At 46.7% G+C, this 22,741-nt stretch overlaps 1 protein-coding gene across 1 annotated transcript in view; it reads right to left on the bottom strand.

Moving 5' to 3' along the window:
• Positions 1 to 22,381, bottom strand: part of EEPD1 (endonuclease/exonuclease/phosphatase family domain containing 1) — a 153,249-nt gene extending 130,868 nt beyond the window's left edge. The window contains exon 1 of the mRNA XM_038762007.1: positions 21,840 to 22,381. Within this exon, the coding sequence (XP_038617935.1) occupies positions 21,840 to 22,381 (542 nt within the window). The remainder of the gene's footprint in view (positions 1 to 21,839) is intronic.
• Positions 22,382 to 22,741: the final 360 nt, after the last annotated feature.

The following is a 22,741-nucleotide window of genomic DNA, read 5'->3' as shown; positions in this document are numbered from 1 at the left end:
CTGCGCTCAAACTTACACCCTAGAGGACTCTGCAGCCCTGACCAACAATATATACCATTGGTTGATAAATACTATTACTTTAGATGGTAAACCTCCTTTATGTGGTATTTTTGTTGGTTTTTTTTAATGGCATTTATTAAGCGCTTACTCTGTGCAAAGCACTGTTCTAAGCGCTGGGGGGGCTACAAGGCGATCAGGTTGTCCCGTGGGGGGCTCACAGTTTTCATCCCCACTTTACAGATGAGGCAACTGAGGCCCAGAGAAGTGACTTGCCCAAAGTCACACAGCTGACGGCTGGCGGAGCCGGGACTGGAACCCATGACCTCCGACTCCAAAGCCCGGGCTCTTTCCACCGAGCCACGCGGCTTCTCCTACCCTTCGTTGATAAATACTATTACTTTAGATTACTTTATTACTTTAGACTATTACGAAAAGCAGTGTGGTTCAGCGGAAAGAGCCCGGGCTTTGGAGTCAGAGGTCATGGGTTCGAATCCCGGCCCCACCACGTGTCCGCTGTGTGACCTTGGGCAAGTCACTTAACTTCTCGGAGCCTCAGTTACCTCATCTGTAAAATGGGGATGAAGCCTGTGAGCCCCGTGCGGGATAACCTGATCACCTTGTATCCCCCCCCCCCAGCGCTTACAGCAGTGCTTTGCACATAGTAAGCGCCATCATTATTATCATTATTATTTAGATGGTAAACCTCCTTTTTTATGGTATTTGTTAAGCGCTTACTATGTGCCAGGCACTGTCTCGGGACGCAGCGTGGCTCAGCGGATGGTGTCTGGCCTTGGAGTCAGAAGTCATGGGTTCAAATCACCCAACCGAAGCAGCGTGGCCTAGTGGAAAGAGCACACGCACAAAACACCCGCAAACTCCTCCCGATTATCCTTGCAGCTCGTTCGCACAACCTCAGAACTCAGAACCGCCGTTCTCCGTCTTTCCTTTGCACCTCTTGATTTCCATATTCTGCTTTTCGTTCTTCCTCCGCTCTGTAAATTGTATTGTGGCCCTTTGTTTCCCCCATTAGAGTAGAGAAGCCGCGTGGCTCAGCGGAGAGAGCCCGGGCTTTGGAGTCCGAGGTCATGGGTTCGAATCCCCGACTCCGCCACGTGTCTGCTGGGTGATCTTGGGCAAGTCACTTAACTTCTCTGAGCCTCAGTTACCTCATCTGTAAAATGGGATTAAGACTGTGAGCCCCACGTGAGACAACCCGATCACCCTGTATCCTCCCCAGCACTTAGCACGTAGTAAGCACTTAACAAATGCCAATTATTATTATTATTATTATTACAAGCTCCTTGAGGGCGGGGATTGGGTGTCTTACATCTGTTGTGCCCTCCTGAGCACTTAATACGATGTTCTGCCCATGGTGGGTGCCCAAAAAGTATATAAGCGTTTAACAAATGCCAACTATTATTATTATTATTATTATTATTATTATTATTATTACAAGCTCCTTGAGGGCGAGGATCGGGCGTCTTACATCTGTTTTGCCCTCCTGAGCACTTAATATGGTGTTCTGCCCATGGTGGGTGCCCAAAAAGTATATAAGCGCTTAACAAATGCCAATTATTATTATTATTATATTATTATTATTATTATTATTATTATTATTATTATTATTATTACAAGCTCCTTGAGGGCGGGGATCAGGTGTCTTACATCTGTTGTGCCCTCCTGAGCACTTAATACGGTGTTCTGCCCATGGTGGGTGCCCAAAAATTATATAAGCGCCTATTATTATTATTATTAGTATTATTATTAGAAGGTCCTTGAGGGCGGGGATTGGGCATCTTACATCTGTTGTGCCCTCCTGAGCACTTAATATGGTGTTCTGCCCATGGTGGGTGCCCAAAAAGTATAATAATAATAATAATATATAATAATATATATAATAATAATGGCATTTATTAAGCGCTTACTATGTGTAAAGCACCTCTCTAAGCGCTGGGGAGGTTACAAAGTGATCAGGTTGTCCCCCGGGGGGCTCGTAGTCTTCATCCCCATTTTACAGATGAGGTAACTGAGGCCCAGAGAAGTGAAGTTATTTATTTATTTTACTTGTACATATTTATTCTATTTATTTTATTTTATTTTATTTTGTTAATATGTTTAGTTTTGTTCTCTGTCTCCCCCTTCTAGACTGTGAGCCCGCTGTTGGGTAGGGACCATCTCTATATGTTGCCAATTTGGACTTCCCAAGAGCTTAGTACAGTGCTCTGCACACAGTAAGCGCTCAATAAATATGACAATGAATGAATGAAGTGACTTGTCCAAAGTAAGTCTTCCTCCCCATTTTCCAGATGAGGCAACTGAGGCCCAGAGAAGTGAAGTGACCTGTCCAAAGTCACACAGCTGACGGTCGGCGGAGCCGGGATTTGATTCCCAATCCCGCGATCTTTCCACTGAGTCAAGCTGCTGCTGCTGGGCCCATGTACAGACAGAAAGGGCAACTCATCCCATCAGGTGAACCACAGCAGCGTGGCTCAGTGGAAAGAGCCCGGACTTTGGAGTCAGAGGTCATGGGTTCAAATCCCGGGTCTGCCAATTGTCAGCTGTGTGACTTTGGGCAAGTCATTTAACTTCTCTGAGCCTCAGTTACCTCAACTGTAAAATGGGGATTAATACTGTGAGCCCCCTGTGGGACAACCTGATCACCTTTAACCTCCCCAGCGCTCAGAACAGTGCTTTGCACATAGTAAGCGCTTAATAAATTCCATTATTATTATTATTATCTCTAAAAAGAGTTGTTGAGTTATAAGGGGAGGCCAAAGCAGCCTAAAGTCCAATACAGGGCTGCTTTTGCCACTGTTAGAGAGGAAGCATGGCCTAGTAGAAAGAGCATGAGCCTCAGCGTCTGGGGACCTGGGTTCTAATCCTGGCTCTGCCACTTGTCTGCTGTGTGACCTTAGGCAAGTCACTTAACTGCTCTTTGCTCCTGGCTCTGTCACTTGTCCACTGTGTGACCTTAGGCAAGTCACTTAACTGCTCTTTGCTCCTGGCCCTGTCACTTGTCTGCTGTGTGACCTTAGGCAAGTCACTTAACTGCTCTTTGCTCCTGGCCCTGTCACTTGTCCGCTGTGTGACCTTAGGCAAGTCACTCAACTGCTCTTTGCTTCAGTTTCCTCATCTGTAAAACAGGGATAAAATTCATTCATTCAATCGTATTTATCGAGCGCTCACTGTGTGCAGAGCACTGTACTATTCCCGGCTAATTACACCGTGGGTCCCAAGTGGGAAGGGTCTGTTTCTGCCCTTATTATCTTGTATCTACAGTGCTTAGTACAGTGCTTGGCAAATTCCATAATTATTAAATGTTATTACTATTTATCTCCTAATGCCTACTGATGATTTTGTCTACTGGTGATGGCGATGGTTATGGTTCCCACCGTCTAAAATAACCCCTCGGCTTTGTTAGAGATAATAACTGTGTTATTTGTTAGATGCTTACTCTATGTCTTGTATCTCCCCCCATTTTAAGCACTGGGGTAGATACAAGCTCATATAATCGGGTCAGATACAGTCCCTGTCTCACATGGAACAAATAATAATAATAATAATAATAATAATAATAATAATAATAATAATAATAATAATGGCACTTGTTAAGCGCTTACTATGTGCAAAGCACTGTTCTAAGCGCCAGGGGGATACAATCAATCAATCAATCAATCGTATTTATTGAGCGCTTACTGTGTGCAGAGCACTGTACTAAGCGCTTGGGAAGTACAAGGTGGCAACATGGGGGGCTCCCAGTCTTCATCCCCATTTTCCAGATGAGGGAACTGAGGCCCAGAGAAGTGAGGCGACTCACCCAAAGTCACCCAGCTGACAGTTGGCGGAGCCGGGATTTGAACCCACGACCTCTGACTCCAAAGCCCGGGCCCTTCCCACTGAGCCACGCCGGGGGAAAGTAGGACAGGTATCGAATACCCGTTTCACAGGCGAGGCGACTGAGGCCCGGAGAAATTAAATGACTTTGCCACACGGCAAGCAAGTGACAGAGCAGGGTTTTAACCCAGGTTCCCTGACTCTCAGCCCTGCTTATTCCCTGACTCTGATGCCCCAGACTTTCGACCCCACTTGATATCGCTTTTATTAAAAAGGGCCGAGTCCAAGATTTGTGTTATTTGATAAAAAAAAAACCACTGAAGCCCAGAAAATCTTTGAGGCCTGCAGGTTTCTGGTCCCCCCGGGGACCGTGTCTTATGAGCCCAGGCCTGCCAGCAACCCTACGCCACAAGGAATTCTACAGCTAAAAATACAGCTTCTTTCTCACTTGTACAAAGATATCTGGCTTACATCATTTCTATATTTATACACCCAAACCTAGCCAAGGAAACATCTTCCACGGGATACCGAATTCTTTGGGGATGGGGCGATTGGCCGGCCCCGGGATGAAAAGCCGTGCCCGGCAAGACGAACGGCAAACCCCACGTCAGTTAAGTCAATATTCTTTTGTAAGGTCGAGATTTTGCCCCCCAGTTGATCAGTCATTGGTATTTATTGAGCGCTTACTGTACGCTGGGTGCTTTGCAAAGTGCCTGGGAGAGGACAGTCTTAACAGAAGAGACGGACACTGAAATGAATTAGAGGTAGGGGAAGCAAATGAGTATAACGATCCACTCAGGTTAAGTTTCTCGTCTCAGGGCCAATTAAAGGTCCAGAGTGGAGGCAAGGCAAACCTGGCTACTGTTTTAGTCAAGAGGAGGCCTCCCCGCCAGCACGGAAACCTCCAACGGCTAAACGTGAAAGGAACAGGGTCACCGTGAGAGCAGGCTGACTGCAAGTGTGGCAGAGCCCTTCAAAGGGCCAAGGGATCCCACTAAATTCCCATCCGTGGGCCCTTTCCCAGCGCTTACTACAGCGCACCGTCAGTGCTTATCCATTAGGCCATAAGCTCCTTGAGGGCCAGGGTCATGTCCTACCAACTCTGTTTTAATTGTACTTACCCAAGCAATTAGAACAGTGCTCTGCAGTCAATCCATTAGTAGTATCAACTCATTCATTCATTCAATCACATTTATTGAGCGCTTACCGTGTGCGGAGCACTGTACTAAGCGCTTAGGAAGTACAAGTCAGCGACATGTCAAGACGGTCCCTACCCAACAACGGGCTCACAGTCTAGAAGGGGGAGATGGACAACAAAACATCAATTCATTCATTCATTCATTCATTCAATCGCATTTCTTGAGCGCTTACCATGTGCGGAGCACTGTACTAAGCGCTTGGGAAGTACAAGTCGGCGACACATCGAGACGGTCTCTACCCTCTAGAATGTGAGCCCACTGTTGGGTAGCGACCGTCTCTATACATTGCCAACTTGTACTTCCCAAGAGCTTAGTACAGTGCCCTGCACACAGTAAGCGCTCAATAAATACGATTGAATGAATGACTGAACGGGCTCACAGTCTAGAAGGGGGAGACAGCCAACAAAACATCAATTCATTCATTCATTCAATCGCATTAAGTGCTTACCGTGTGCGGAGCACTGTACTAAGCGCTTGGGAAGTACAAGTTGGCGACACATCGAGACGGTCCCTACCCTCTAGAATGTGAGCCCACTGTTGGGTAGGGACCGTATCCATATGTTGCCGACTTGTACTTCCCAAGCGCTTAGTACAGTGCTCTGCACACAGTAAGCGTTCAATAAATACGATTGAATGAATGAATACAAGCGGGCAACATCTAGAGATGGTCCGTACCCAACAATGGGCTCCCAGGGGAGAAGGGGGAGACAGACGACAGAACAAAACATGAGGACAGGTGTCACGTCATCAGATCAAATAGAAATAAAGTTAGATGCACTTCATTAACAAAATAAATAGACTAGTATATGGACAAGTCAAATAAATAGAGTAATAAATCTGTACAAACATATATCCAGGTGCTGTGGGGAGGGGAAGGAGTTAGGGCGGGGGGATGGCGAGAAGGAGAGGAAAAAAGGGGCTCAGTCTGGGACTGAGTTCTTAGCACAGTACTTGGCACATAGGCACTTAACAAGTGCCTCAGTGGAAAGAGCCCGGGCTTTGGAGTTATTAATAATAATCACTGTTCCCCTATGGTGCATTCACCATCCTGGGCTTTGGAGTTATTAATAATAATCACTGTTCCCCTATGGTGCATTCACCATTCCGGGCTTTGGAGTTATTAATAATAATCACTGTTCCCCTATGGTGCATTCACCATCCCGGGCTTTGGAGTTATTAATAATAATCACTGTTCCCCTATGGTGCATTCACCATCCCGGGCTTTGGAGTTATTAATAATAATCATTGTTCCCCTATGGTGCATTCACCATTTCTCAAGTACTGAGTTTTCCATGAAGACCCTAATGGAATCGCTTGTGAACGTTGCACTGTAAAATGATCTGAAAAGCCAGAGGGAAAGCTCAGCGGCACCTTCAGCTGAGGAAGGCCACAAAAGCAGCCTTATCTCAGCCTTAGTCCCAAGCAAACTAAGCAGGAGAAGGACGTGGCTCAGTGGGAAGAGCCCGGGCTTTGGAGTCAGGGGTCGTGGGTTCAAATCCCGGCTCCGCCCACTGTCAGCTGTGTGACTTTGGGCGAGTCGCTTGACTTCTCTGGGCCTCAGTTACCTCATCTGGAAAATGGGGGTGAAGACTGGGAGCCCCCCGTGGGACAACCCGATCACCTTGTAAGCTCCCCAGCGCTTGGCACATAGTAAGCACTTAAAAAATGCCAATTTAAAAAATGCCATTAGAACAGTGCTTTGCACATAGTAAGCGCTTAATAAGAAAAAATGCCATTAAAAAGAAAATGGAAAAAGAAACCTAAGCCCCTTCAGCGGTCAATCTCAGATTGGACTTGGAAAAGATTCTGCTCGGGTCCTCCGAGACTTTACCCTTTCAGTAGCTGACAGACCGTTTTCCAAAATGCATATTCATTCAATAGTATTTATTGAGCGCTTACTGTGCGCAGAGCACTGTACTAAGCGCTTGGAAAGTACAAGTCGGCAATATACAGAGACAGTCCCTACCCAACAACGGGCTCACAGTCTAGAAGGGGTAGACAGACGACAAAACAAAACACGTTGACAGGTGTAGACCAGGTCCTCCTCCCTTTGGCTATTTCAAGGCCTATTAGCATCTCTCTCAGAGAGCAGGCAGAAAAATCAAAAAGCACATGACACACCAAAAAGTTAATTTTGCATTTTGTTAGTGGCTCGGGTGGTAACAAATGTGGGTTTTTAAAACTCTCCCACGACTCGGAAAACAGAACTGATTGCATTTTCCTTTTTCATACTTCTAGTAGCTCAAATAAAACTCTCTAGCGCCTAATTATGTGATCTCAATAAAATATCTTATTAAAAACTCTTTAACAAGGTCAGGCAAAACACTTGTCAAGAGCTCAGAGTCTACAGCCTGGTGACACCACTGGTTATTTGATACACGATCATTTGTCAGACTATTTTACGCACGCTACCTCCACAGAGCGGCTAAAATTCACTTCAATGTGGTAGTTATAATAATAATGATGGCATTTAATAAGCACTTACTATGTGCAAAGCACTGTTCTAAGCACTGGGGAGGTTACAGGGTGATCGGGTTGTCCCCCTGGGGGGCTCACGGTGTTAATCTCCATTTCTTACAGATGAGATAACTGAGGCGGCTCACAGTCTTAATCCCCATTTTTTACAGATGAGGTAACTGAGGCGGTTCACAGTCTTAATCCCCATTTTTTACAGATGAGGTAACTGAGGCACAGAGAAGCCAAGTGACTTGCCCAAAGTCACACAGCTGACGATTCTGGGCAAAATGAACCTCTTCCTATTTGAACGGCACCGGAACCCACCGTCGGTATTTGAGGGAGGGGACCGCCCTCTCCCAATCGGGATGTACACTGACCTGGGAAAACCCTGGCCGGCACGGCAGCCCAGGTCTTCGCTTACTCCGGGGTTCCCAGCGCGGACTCAGAACCAGTGAGGAGGTGCCTGAGAAAGAGCCGGGAGCTGACGACTGGGAACTAACCCCCTCTTCGTCCCTTTCCCAGCCCTTCCCTCTCCCCCATCCTGCAGCCGGATGGTCCAGCTGAAACTTGGCAGAGCAAGCAGGAAGAGCTAAAGAAGTCACGAAAGACGGCGTGAGGGCCTAGGAGGGATTGCGTGTTTCTGCGATTGAGGGGCCAGATCCGGCGGAGTTACGATCAGCCCTCCTTTATCCCTCCCGGATCCTTCCTTACTCGGCCTGGATTCTTCTCCGTGGGCCAGGAGCACCAGGATGGTGGTCAGGGATTGAGGAGATCGGGACGGAGAAGCAGCGTGGCCTAGTGGATTGAAAGTGGGTTCGAATCCCAACTCTGGGCAAGTCATTCACTTCTTTGGGCCTCAGCTTCCTCATCTGTAAAATGGGGATTCAATTAGTCCATCCTCCCTCCTATTCAGATTGTGAGCCCCACGTGGGCCAGGGACTGAGTCTGACTTTATCAACTTGTATCTGCCCCAGCGCTTAGAACAATGCTTGACCGGATAGTAAGGGTTTAAGAGATACAGTAATGATAATAATTTATTTAATTTATTTTATTTTCTTAATATGTTCTGTTTTGTTGTCTGTCTCCCCCTTCTTGACTGTGAGCCCGCTGTTGGGTCGAGACCGTCTCTATATGTTGTCAACTTGGACTTCCCAAGAGCTTAGTACAGTGCTCAGCATGCAGTATGCGCTCAATACATACGATTGAATGAATGAATAATAATAATAATAATAGAAAGTGACTGCAAAATTCGATGCTGGTGTCTGTCAGAAAGACTTTATCTCCTGATTTCCAACCACTGATTTCTGATTTATCACTTCTGATTTCTCTCACTTCTCCCTCCCCTCAAACTCTCCCCAAACTCCTTACGCATGAACTCATCTCCGTAGCCACTTCTCCTTCTTCTTCCTCTCCATCGATTATTTTAGCACCTATCTCCCCCCCAGTTTGTAAGCGCTCTGAGGGCAGGGATTGCGTCTTCTACCCGTATAGGACTCTCCTGAGGGCTCAACACACTGCGCTAAACACAGCAGGGGCTCAGTATTGATTTTTAGACACTCCTGCTGCCGCTGAGGTTGGGCCGGATTCTCCGAGGAGCCCAGATACCCTTGGGAAGCCGAAGGCTAAAGAACTCTTTCTAGGCCCCAAGTCCCACCTAGGAACGTAGCTTTCGGTTATTTTTGTGTGTTAGTTTTAACGATATTTGTCGAGCACTTCCTACGTTCCAGGTACTATATTAAACACTAGGGTAGATACAAGATAATCAGATTGGACAAAGTCCACGTCCCACACGGGACTCACGGTCTTAATCTCCATTTACAGATGAGGGACCCTGGCTCAGCGGAAAGAGCCCGAGCTTTGGAGTCGGAGGTCACGGGTTCAAATCCCGGCTCCGCCGATTGCCAGCTGTGTGACTTTGGGCAAGTCACTTCACTTCCCTGGGCCTCAGTTCCCTCTTCTGGAAAATGGGGATTAAAACTGTGAGCCCCCGTGGGATGACCTCATCACCTTGTAACCTCCCCAGCGCTTAGAACAGTGCTTTGCACATAGTAAGCGCGTAATAAAAATGCCGTTATTATTATTATTCTTATTAAGTGACTTACCCAAGGTCACCCGGCAGACAAGTGATGGAACCGGTATTAAAAACTAGGTCCTTTGACTCCTGGGACCGTGCTCTTTCTACTAGCATGCTGTTTCTCGATCCATCTGGACTGTTTTGTTCTCTGTCTCCCCCTTCTAGACTGTGAGCCCACTGTTGGGTAGGGATCGTCTCTATATGTTGCCAACTTTTACTTCCCAAGCGCTTAGTACAGTGCTCAGCCCGCAGTAATCGCTCAATAAATACGAATGATTGATTGCCTCTCCTTCTCCTTCTGGCCAGTTCATTTCCCCACGTCGCCTGGGATTCAACCCCCAAGGCATTATTGAATATCGCCCACCATCAACCGGGACCACGGACTGAGACCTTGCTTTCGAGTTCCCGGGAACAATACGGATACGACCAAGAATTAGCAGTCCATCCCAGGAAATCTCTACTTCCTTCTCCACACTCACACCCCCCCCGCCACTTCCTTTGACTTCCGAGGCTAGCGAAAACATCTGGACCCCTTCCATGTTCCCCTAAACGGGAGAGGGGGATTTTTCCTCAGCTAATAGAAGGGGAAAGGATTAGCAGACCAGGCCCGTTTCATGTCTTTGTGCCTCAGTTACCTCATCTGTAAAATGGAGAATGGAGACTGTGAGCCCGCCGTGGGACAACCTGATTGCCTTGTAACCTCCCCGGCGCTTCTAGACTGTGAGCCCACTGTTGGGTAGGGACCGTCTCTCTATGTTGCCAACTTGGGCTTCCCAAGCGCTTAGTACAGTGCTCTGCACACAGTAAGCGCTCAATAAATGCGATTGAATGAATGAGTGAATGAATAGAACAGTGCTTTGCACATAGTAAGCGCTTAACAAATGCCATCCTCATTATGATTATTATTATCCCGACTCTGCCACTTGCCTACTGGGTGATCTTGGGCAAGTCACTTCACTTCTCCGTTTCCTCCGTCTATAAAATGGGAATTCATGTCTCCGTCCTCCCTCCCTCTTAGGTTACGAGTTCCACAAGGGTCAGGGACTGTGGCAGATTGTAGTGTAGTACTTGGAAAAGAGTAACAAATATCAGTGTTGTTGTTGTTGTTATTATTCCTGCAATTTCCTCAGTTCCTGGATGCTCATATCCTCCCTGAATCTTTATCTCTTCCTCACAGCCTCTATCGTCACCAGGGGACTGGGACTGGGCGACTAACAAGCCAACCACACTCCGGCCACTGACCCAACAGAGAGAGAATAAACAAATCAGGGTTCTCACCAGGCTCCCCTATCTCTGCAGGAGGCGGGCCAGTAAAAAAAATAATAAACCCAGTAAACAAAGCAGATGTTTCAGGATGAGGAGAGCCCACCCACACACGGCCTCTGATCCTGCACTTTCGTTGCAGAATTTGAACGTAACGCAACGGAAGAATCATGGAACGGTCCTCAGGTCTGTTCTGGGATAAGAGAAGTCACAGATCAGTGCAAATCGATGCAAACGGAAAGAAAGGGTTCAGCACATGTGCGGGACTTCGGTTAAACGATGGTGCTGATACGTTTTCCGGCCTCTTTTTCAACCTTGCCGTGGGAGAGAACAAACCACCCGGTAGTTTGTGTTTCTGCAATTCTACAATACTTAATACAGCAGAGTAACAATGAGCTGCGAGAGTGTAAAGCATTCTGCTAGCGATGGGAATGAGGAGGAGGAGGAGGAGGATAATGAGGATAATAATAATAACATTTAGGTGCTAACAACAAGCCCTGGGGTAGTTACGAGATCGACAGATCAGAAACAGTCCCCGTCCCACCTGGCGCTCACCATCTAACTGGGGGAAAACAGGTAGTGAATTCCCATTTTACAGAGATGAGAGCCAGAGATGTCGAGCGATTTGCCCCGGGTCGCACAGCAGACAAGGGGCGGAGCCGGGACCAGAACCCAGGTCCTCCGACTCTCTTTCCCTGAGGCCACGCTACCTATATTACAGGAATTGGAATAGAAAAAATGGCGATCTTGGTTGCATCTTCAAACCCCGTACCATTAATTCTCAATGGCTACGATAATTTAATTTTCCCCGAAAATGAGGTTCTCCAAGAATACAAGTCCAGCAGGATAAATTCCCTGGAATACGAGAAATTGTAACAGGAAAACCAACAACCCGCTTCAAGGATACACTTGCCCAATAAGTGCCTAAAGTCCCACGGTAGACAAATGGAGGAGCCGGAATTACAAGCAGCGAGGCCTAGTAGAAAGAGCCCAGACCTGGGAATCAGAGGGCCTGGGTTCTAATCCCCGCTTGGCCACGTCCCGGCTGTGTGACCTTGGGCGAGTCACTCGACTTCTCTGTGCCACAGTTACCTCATCTGGAAAACGGGGGTTAAAACTGCAGGCCCCACGTGGAACCTGATGTCCAACCTGATTAGCTTGTATCTACCCCTGCGCTTAATACGTTGCCTGGCACATAGTAAGTGCTTAACAAATATCATTAAAAACAAACAAACAAACAAAAACCCTCAGGTCTTATGATTTCTAGCGCTTAGAACAGTGCTCAGCGCTTAGAACAGTGCTTTGCACATAGTAAGTGCTTAATAAATGCCTTCCCCTCCCCACAGCACCTGTATATATGTATATATGTTTATACATATTTATTACTCTATTATTTATTTATTTTATTTGTACATATTTATTCTATTTATTTTATTTTGTTAATACGTTTTGTTTTGTTCTCTGTCTCCCCCTTCTAGACTGTGAGCCCACTACTGGGTAGGGACTGTCTCTATATGTTGCCAACTTGTATATCCCAAGCGCTTAGTACAGTGCTCTGCACACAGTAGGCGCTCAATAAATGCGACTGAATGAATGAATTACTCTATTTTATTTGTACATATTTATTCTATTTATTTTATTTTGTTAATATGCTTTGTTTTGTTCTCTGTCTGCCCCTTCTAGACTGTGAGCCCACTGTTGGGTAGGGACCGTCTCAATATGTTGCCGAGTTGTACTTCCCAAGCGCTTAGTACAGTGCTCTGCACACAGTAGGCGCTCAATAAATGACTGAATGAATGAATGAATTACTCTATTTTATTTGTACATATTTATTCTATTTATTTTATTTTGTTAATATGCTTTGTTTTGTTCTCTGTCTCCCCCTTCTAGACTGTGAGCCCACTGTTGGGTAGGGACCGTCTCAATATGTTGCCAACTTGTACTTCCCAAGCGCTTAGTACAGTGCTCTGCACACAGTAAGCGCTCAATAAATGTGATTGAATGAATGAAGGAATGAATTACTCTTTTTATTTATTTACTTTATTTGTACATATTTATTCTATTTATTCTATTTTGTTAATGTGTTTTGTTTTGTTCTCTGTCTCCCCCTTCTCTACTGTGAGCCCACTGTTGGGTAGGGACCGTCTCTATATGTTCCCAACTTGTACTTCCCAAGCGCTTAGTACAGTGCTCTGCGGTGGAGTCGGGACTAGAACACAGGTCCTCCCGACTCCCAGGCCGTGCTCTACCCGCTAAGCCATGCTGCTTCTATCCGACGGTAATTTCTGTTCAACGGCATTCATTCATTCATTCAATCGTATTTATTGAGCGCTTACTGCGTGCGGAGCACCGTACTATATTCGCGAAGCGCTTACTATGTTCCAGGCCCTGTTCTAAGAGCGGAGGTAGACATAAGGCAATCAGGTCCATGTCCCTCACCGTCCCCGCGACGAGACTCACGGCCTTAATCTCCGTTTTACAGAGGGAGGTTACCGAGGCACAGGAGAAGTTAAATGACTTGCCCAAGGTCACGCAGCCTACAGGCGGCGGAGCTGGAATTAGAAGCGCTTAACGAATACCATCATTATAATTATTATTATTACTGACTCCCACCCTCGTTCGATTGTTCTACCGTCCTCTCCTGAGCATACAATACTTCCCAAGCGCTCAGTACGGTGCTCCGCACAAAGTAAGCGCTCAATAAATACGGTTGACTGAATGAATGAATATAATACGGTGAGCGCTCAATAAACACAAGCGACTGACCGACTAGTCAGTAGGCCTCGCTGCTTCTCACGATCCGTAGGATTTCCTGCGGCGGCGGCGGGGGGGGGGGACGACTGGAACCCCCTGGAGCGGCCAGCGGGTAATTCCATCCCCTCTCCTCTTTGGGCTGCAGCCTGGGGCCGCGGCCAGTTTCGCTCAACCTTAAAACCGCGGACGAGTTGTTTGGACTCTTCCCGGGGGAGTCTACTCGTTTAAAATGGCATTTGTGGATGCTGTAGTTGAAAGGTAAGGCCCTTCATTCATTCAGTCGTAGTTCTTGAGCGCTTACTGTGTGCGGAGCACTGTACTATTCATTCATTCGTTCGATCATATTTATGCAACGCTTACTGTGTGCGGAGCACTGTACTAAGCGCTTGGGGAGGACAAATGGGCAACATATAGAGACGGTCCTGGAGCGAGTCACTTGGTTCTCTAGACGACCCTATCCTACACTATTTTCAAAAACACGCACACACTACATTGAAACAAGAATGCATTTCCATGTTGCCAACTTGTCCTTCCCAAGCGCTTAGTACAGTGCTCTGCACACAGTAAGCGCTCAATAAATACAACTGAATGAATGAATGACTGTAATCTAAGGTTTCCAGACTCAACAGGCTTGATGTTGCTCGGATTCTGGGGGAGTTTAATCAACCCCCTTGCGTCTTGGATAATAATAACAATAACAATAATAATAATGATGGCATTTATTAAGCGCTTACTATGTGCAAAGCACTGCTCTAAGAGCTGGGGAGGTGACAAGGTGATCAGGTTGTCCCACAGGGGGCTCACAGTTTTAATCCCCATTTTACGGATGAGGGAACTGAGGCACAGAGAAGTTAAGTGACTTGTCCAAAGTCACATAGCTGCCAAGTGGCGGAACTAGGATTTGAACCCATGACCTCTGAGTCCAATGCCCGGGCGCTTTTCCACCGAGCCACGCTAATTCCCTAAAGCGGATGATAAAAGGCCGCCCCTTTCCGGGTTAGGAAGACGCCCCCAGAGCACGCATTTATCCGAGGCTACTGTACCGAGCCCCCCGTGGGACAACCTGATCACCTTGTAACCTCCCCAGCGCTTAGAACAGTGCTTAGGACATAGTAAGCGCTTAATAAATGCTATCATTATTCTTATTATTGTAACCTCCCCACGCTTAGAACAGTGCTTTGCACATATTAAGCACTTAATAAATGCTATCATTATTATTATTCTTATTATTGTAACCTCCCCAGCGCTTAGAACAGTGCTTTGCACATAGCAAGTGCCTAATAAATGCTATCATTATTATTATTATTATTGCAACCTCCCCAGCGCTTAGAACACTGCTTTGCACATAGTAAGCGCTTAATAAATGCTATCATTATTATTATTATTATTATTATTATTGTAAGCTCCCCAGCTCTTAGAACAGTTCTTTGCACATAATAAGCACCTAATAAATGCTATCATTATTATTATTATAACCTCCCCAGCTCTTAGAACAGTGCTTTGCACATAGTAAGCGCTTAATAAATGCTATCATTATTATCATTATTATTATTATTGCAACCTCCCCAGAGCTTAGAACAGTGCTTTGCACATAGTAAGCACTTAATAAATGCTATCATTATTATTATTATTATTATTATTGTAAGCTCCCCAGCGCTTAGAACAGTGCTTTGCACATAGTAAGCGCCTAATAAATGCTATCATTATTATTATTGTAACCTCCCCAGCGCTTAGAACAGTGCTTTGCACAGAGTAAGTGCTTAAAAATGCTATCATTATTATTATTATTATTGTAACCTCCCCAGCACTTAGAACAGTGCTTTGCACATAGTAAGCACTTAATAAATGCTATCATTATTATTATTATTATTATTGTAAGCTCCCCAGCGCTTAGAACAGTGCTTTGCACATAGTAAGCGCTTAATAAATGCTATCATTATTATTATTATTGCAACCTCCTCAGTGCTTAGAACAGTGCTTTGCGCATAGTAGGCGCTTAATAAATGCTTTCATTATTATTATTACTATTGTAACCTCCCCAGTGCTTAGAACAGCGCTTTGCACATAGTAAGTGCCTAATAAATGCTATCATTATTATTATTGTAACCTCCCCAGTGCTTTGAACAGTGCTTTGCACATAGTAAACGCTTAATAAATGCTATCATTATTATATATTATTATTACTGTAACCTCCCCAGCGCTTTTATATATATATATATATATATATATATATACATATATGTATATATATATATAATAATGGCATTTATTAAGTGCTTACTATGTGCAAAACACTGTTCTAAGCACTGGGGAGGTTACAAGGTCATCAGGTTGTCCCACGTGGGGCTCCCAGTCTTAATCCCCATTTTCCAGATGAGGGAACTGAGGCCCAGAGAATTCATTCATTCATTCAATCGTATTTATTGAGCGCTTACTGTGTGCGGAGCACTGTACTAAGCGCTTGGGAAGTCCAAGTTGGCAACATATAGAGACAGTCCCTACCCAACAGTGGGCTCACAGTCAAGAAAATGAAGTGACTTGCCCAAAGTCACACAGCTGACAATTGGTAGAGCTGGGATTCGAACACATGACCGCTGACTCCAAAGCCCAAAGCCCATGCTCTTTCCATTAAGCCACACTGCTTCTCTTAATATAATATATAATGATGTGATATATAATATATATACAATATATAGTATAATATATATTATGTTGCCGACTTGTACTTCCCAAGCGCTTAGTACAGTGCTCTGCACACAGTAAGTGCTCAATAAATATGATTGAATGAATATATATAATATATTATATAAAAATATAGAGCTCGGGCTTTGGAGTCAGAGGTCACTGGTTCAAATCCCAGCTCCACCAACTGTCAGCTGTGTGACTCCGGGCAAGTCACTTCACTTCTCTGTGCCTCAGTTCCCTCATCTGTAAAATGGGGATTAAAACTGTTAACCCCCCCGGGGGACAACCTGATCACCTTGTCACCTCCCCAGCGCTTAGAACAGTGCTTTGCACATAGTAAGCGCTTAATAAATGCCATCACTATTATTCTTATCATATTTATATATTTTATATAGAGAAGCAGCGTGGCTCAGTGGAAAGAACATGGGCTTTGGAGTCAGAGGTCACAGGTTCAAATCCCGGCTCCACCAACCATCAGCTGTGTGACTCTGGGCAAGTCACTTCACTTCTCTGTGCTTCAGTTCCCTCATCTGTAAAATAGGGATTAAAACTGTGAGCCCCCCAGGGGACAACCGGATCACCTTGTCACCTCCCCAGCGCTTAGAACAGTGCTTTGCACATAGTAAGCGCTTAGTAAATGCCATCATTATTATTATTATTATTCCCTGTGCCTCAGTTCCCACATATGTAAAATGGGGATTAAAACTGTGAGCCCCCAGGGGACAACCTGATCACCTTGTCACCTCCCCAGCACTTACAGTACTGCTTTGCACATAGTAAGCACTTAATAAATGCTATCGTTATTATTATTATTATATTTTTATATTTTATATAGAAAAGCAGCGTGGCTCACTGGAAAGAACACGGACTTTGGAGTCAGAGGTCACGGGTTCAAATCCCGCCTCCGCCAACCATCAGCTGTGTGACTTCGGGCAAGTCAACTTCACTTCTCTGTGCCTCAGTTCCCTCATCTGTAAAATGGGGATTAAAACTGTGAGCCCCCCGGGGGACAACCTGATCACCTTGTCACCTCCCCAGCACTTAGAACAGGGCTTTGCACATAGTAAGTGCTTAATAAATGCCATCATTATTATCATTATTCTTATTCTATTTTTATATTTTATATAGAGAAGCAGCGTGGCTCAGTGGAAAGAGCCCGGGCTTTAGAGTCAGAGGTCACGGGTTCAAATCCCGCCTCTGCCAACCGTCAGCTGTGTGACTCTGGGCAAGTCAACTTCACTTCTCTGGGCCTCAGTTCCCTCATCTGCAAAATGGGGATTAAAACTGTGAGCCCCACAGGGGATAACCTGATCACCCTGTCACCTCCCCAGCGCTTAGAACAGTGCTTTGCACATAGTAAGTGCTTAGTAAATGCCATCATTATTATTATTATTATTCTCTGTGCCTCAGTTCCCTCATCTGTAAAATGGGGATTAAAACTGTGAGCCCCCCGGGGGACAACCTGATCACCTTGTCACCTCCCCAGCACTTAGAACAGGGCTTTGCACATAGTAAGTACTTAATAAATGCCATCATTGTTATCATTATTATTATTATATTTTATATTTTATATGGAGAAGGAGCGTGGCTCAGTGGAAAGAACACGGGCTTTGGAGTCAGAGGTCACGGATTCAAATCCCGGCTCCACCAACCGTCGGCTGTGTGACTCTGGGCAAGTCAACTTCACTTCTCTGGGCCTCAGTTCCCTCATCTGTAAAATGGGGATTAAAACTGTGAGCCCCCCGGGGGACAACCTGATCACCTTGTCACCTCCCCAGCGCTTAGAACAGTGCTTTGCACGTAGTAAGTGCTTAATAAATGCCATTATTATTATTATTCTATTTTTATATTTTATATAGAGAAGCAGCGTGGCTCAGTGGAAAAAGCACGGGCATTAGAGTCAGAGGTCATGGGTTCAAATCCCGCCTCCGCCAACCGTCAGCTGTGTGACTCTGGGCAAGTCATTTCACTTCTCTGTGCCTCAGTTCCCTCATCTGTAAAATGGGGATTAAAACTGTGAGCCCCCCGGGGGACAACCGGATCACCTTGTCACCTCCCCAGCGCTTAGAACAGTGCTTTGTACGTAGTAAGCGCTTAATAAATGCCATCATTATTATTATTCTTCTTCTCTGTGCCTCAGTTCCCTCATCTGTAAAATGGGGATTAAAACTGTGAGCCCCCTGGGGGACAACCTGATCACCTTGTCACCTCCCAGCGCTTACAACAGTGCTTTGCACGTAGTAAGCGCTTAATAAATGCTATCATTATTATTATTATTATCATATTTTTATATTTTATATAGAGAAGCAGCGTGGCTCAGTGGAAAGAGCCTGGGCTTTAGAGTCAGAGGTCACGGGTTCAAATCCCGACTCCGCCAACCGTCGGCTGTGTGACTCTGGGCAAGTCAACTTCACTTCTCTGTTCCTCAGTTCCCTCATCTGTCAAATGGGGATTAAAACTGTGAGCCCCCCGGGGGACAACCGGATCACCTTGTCACCTCCCCAGCGCTTAGAACAGTGCTTTGCATGTAGTAAGAGCTTAATAAATGCCATTATTATTATCATTATATTTTTATATTTCATATAGAGAAGCAGCGTGGCTCAGTGGAAAGAGCCTGGGCTTTAGAATCAGAGGTCACGGGTTCAAATCCCGACTCCGCCAACCGTCAGCTGTGTGACTGGGCAAGTCAACTTCACTTCTCTGGGCCTCAGTTCCCTCATCTGTAAAATGGGGATTAAAACTGTGAGCCCCCTGGGGGACAACCGGATCACCTTGTCACCTCCCCAGCGCTTAGAACAGTGCTTTGTACGTAGTAAGCGCTTAATAAATGCCATCATTATTATTATTATTCTTCTCTGTGCCTCAGTTCCCTCATCTGTAAAATGGGGATTAAAACTGTGAGCCCCCCGGGGGACAACCTGATCACCTTGTCACCTCCCAGCGCTTACAACAGTGCTTTGCACATAGTAAGCGCTTAATAAATGCTATCGTTATTATTATTATCATATTTTTATATTTTATATAGAGAAGCAGCATGGCTCAGTGGAAAGAGCACGGGCATTAGAGTCAGAGGTCACGGGTTCAAATCCCAGCTCCGCCAACCGTCAGCTGTGTGACTTTGGGCAAGTCAACTTCACTTCTCTGGTCCTCAGTTCCCTCATCTGTAAAATGGGGATTAAAACTGTGAGCCCCACAGGGGACAACCTGATCACCCCGTCACCTCCCCAGCGCTTAGAACAGTGCTCTGCACATAGTAAGCGCTTAATAAACGCCATCATTATTATTATTATTATTCTCTGTGCCTCAGTTCCCTCATCTGTAAAATGGGGATTAAAACTGTGAGCCCTCGGGGGACAACCTGATCACCGTGTCACCTCCCCAGCGCTTACAACAGTGCTTTGCACATAGTAAGCGCTTAATAAATGCTATCATTATTATTATTATTATATTTTTATATTTTATATAGAGAAGCAGCGTGGCTCAGTGGAAAGAGCACGGGCATTAGAGTCAGAGGTCACGGGTTCAAATCCCGCCTCCACCAACCGTCGGCTGTGTGACTCTGGGCAAGTCAACTTCACTTCTCTGTGCCTCAGTGACCTCATCTGCCAAATGGGGATTAAAACTGTGAGTCCCACAGGGGACAACCTGATCACCCCGTCACCTCCCCAGTGCTTAGAACAGTGCTTTGCATGTAGTAAGAGCTTAATAAATGCCATTATTATTATTATTATATTTTTATATTTCATATAGAGAAGCAGCGTGGCTCAGTGGAAAGAGCCTGGGCTTTAGAATCAGAGGTCACGGGTTCAAATCCCAACTCCGCCAACCGTCAGCTGTGTGACTGGGCAAGTCAACTTCACTTCTCTGGGCCTCAGTTCCCTCATCTGTAAAATGGGGATTAAAACTGTGAGCCCCCCGGGGGACAACCGGATCACCTTGTCACCTCCCCAGCGCTTAGAACAGTGCTTTGTACGTAGTAAGCGCTTAATAAATGCCATCATTATTATTATTATTATTCTCTGTGCTTCAGTTCCCTCATCTGTAAAATGGGGATTAAAACTGTGAGCCCCCCGGGGGACAACCTGATCACCTTGTCACCTCCCAGCGCTTACAACAGTGCTTTGCACATAGTAAGCGCTTAATAAATGCTATCGTTATTATTATTATTATCATATTTTTATATTTTATATAGAGAAGCAGCATGGCTCAGTGGAAAGAGCACGGGCATTAGAGTCAGAGGTCACGGGTTCAAATCCCAGCTCCGCCAACCGTCAGCTGTGTGACTTTGGGCAAGTCAACTTCACTTCTCTGGTCCTCAGTTCCCTCATCTGTAAAATGGGGATTAAAACTGTGAGCCCCACAGGGGACAACCTGATCACCCCGTCACCTCCCCAGCGCTTAGAACAGTGCTCTGCACATAGTAAGCGCTTAATAAACGCCATCATTATTATTATTATTATTCTCTGTGCCTCAGTTCCCTCATCTGTAAAATGGGGATTAAAACTGTGAGCCCTCGGGGGACAACCTGATCACCGTTTCACCTCCCCAGCGCTTACAACAGTGCTTTGCACATAGTAAGCGCTTAATAGATGCTATCATTATTATTATTATTATCATATTTATATATTTTATATAGAGAAGCAGCGTGGCTCAGTGGAAAGAGCCCGGGCTTTAGAGTCAGAGGTCACGGGTTCAAATCCCGCTCCGCCAACCGTCGGCTGTGTGACTCTGGGCAAGTCAACTTCACTTCTCTGGGCCTCAGTTCCCTCATCTGTAAAATGGGGATTAAAACTGTGAGCCCTCGGGGGACAACCTGATCACCGTGTCACCTCCCCAGCGCTTACAACAGTGCTTTGCACATAGTAAGCGCTTAATAAATGCCATCACTATTATTATTATTATTATATTTTTATATTTTATATAGAGAAGCAGCGTGGCTCAGTGGAAAAAGCACGGGCATTAGAGTCAGAGGTCATGGGTTCAAATCCCGCCTCCGCCAACCGTCAGCTGTGTGACTCTGGGCAAGTCAACTTCACTTCTCTGGGCCTCAGTTCCCTCATCTGTAAAATGGGGATTAAAACTGTGAGCCCCCCGGGGGACAACCGGATCACCTTGTCACCTCCCCAGAGCTTAGAACAGTGCTTTGCACATAGTAAGCGCTTAATAAATGCCATCACTATTATTATTATTATTATATTTTTATATTTTATATAGAGAAGCAGCGTGGCTCAGTGGAAAGAACACGGGCTTTGGAGTCAGAGGTCACGGGTTCAAATCCCGCCTCCGCCAACCGTCAGCTGTGTGACTCTGGGCAAGTCAACTTCACTTCTCTGTGCCTCAGTTCCCTCATCTGTAAAATGGGGATTAAAACTGTGAGCCCCCCGGGGGACAACCGGATCACCTTGTCACCTCCCCAGCGCTTAGAACAGTGCTTGGCACGTAGTAAGCGCTTAATAAACGCCATCGTTATTATTATTATGATTTATAAAGCTGTATAAACATATATACAGGTGCCGTGGGGAGGGGAAGGAGGTAGGGCGGGGGGGGAGGAGGAGAGGGGAAAGGGGGCTCACCCGTTCTCCAGCAGGGTCATGCAGACGACCTCTCGGACGCCGGGGTTCCCGGCCTTCCGGGCGCAGCAGCGGTGCAGGTTCCAGGTGGCCAGGCGCAGGACGGGCCGGCCGCCCCGCGGCCCCGGCGGGCCGGGCTGGCGGGCCGGGCGGCCGCGGGCCACGTGCTCCGGGCCCAGCGGGCACGCGGGGCGGCCCCGGTCGCCGCGGGCCGCGTCCGGCGGGGCCGGGCTGCCCCGCCCGCCGACGCAGATCTCCACCTTGAGCTGCTCCAGCCTGGCGGCCCCGACGCCGCTGACCAACGCCAGGTCCTCCACCTTCTTGAAGCCGCCGATGTGGCGGCGGTACTGGACGACGGCCCGGGCCACGGCGCGGGTGACCCCGGGCAGGGTCATCAGCTCCTCCTCCGACGCCGCGTTGATGTTCAGCCGCTCCTGGTTGACCTGGACGGGGCCGAAGTGGCAGGCGGCGCTGAGCTTGCGGCCGGGCGGCGGGTCCGACGGGTCCGGGGGGATGGCCCGGTGGCAGCCCAGGCTCCCGCCCATGGCCGGGCCTGTCGCGCCGGCCCTCTCACGGGGAGGCGACCGCTCCTCGGGCTCTTATTCCCTCGAATCCAGCTCCCTCCAACTGAAAAGATTTCCAATTTAGCGTTACTCCATTTATTTGATTTCTACATAGTCACTGAATTTTGGTCTCCGTCCCCCCCCCCCCCAACTCCTAGACCGCGAGCCCGCTGTCGGGTAGGGACCGTCTCTAGACGTTGCCCACTCGGACTTCCCAAGCGCTCAGTACGGTGCTCGGCACCCAGTAAGCGCTCAATAAATACGATCGAATGAATGAATGAACTCTGTGGTGATGTACTTTCCCAAGAGCTTGCTCCGCACGCAGTAAGAGCTTAATAAATA

The sequence above is a fragment of the Tachyglossus aculeatus genome, chromosome 2, assembly GCF_015852505.1.
Source record: "Tachyglossus aculeatus isolate mTacAcu1 chromosome 2, mTacAcu1.pri, whole genome shotgun sequence".
NCBI classification, from domain to species: domain Eukaryota; kingdom Metazoa; phylum Chordata; class Mammalia; order Monotremata; family Tachyglossidae; genus Tachyglossus; species Tachyglossus aculeatus.
This window is presented reverse-complemented; position numbering and strand designations above follow the sequence as displayed.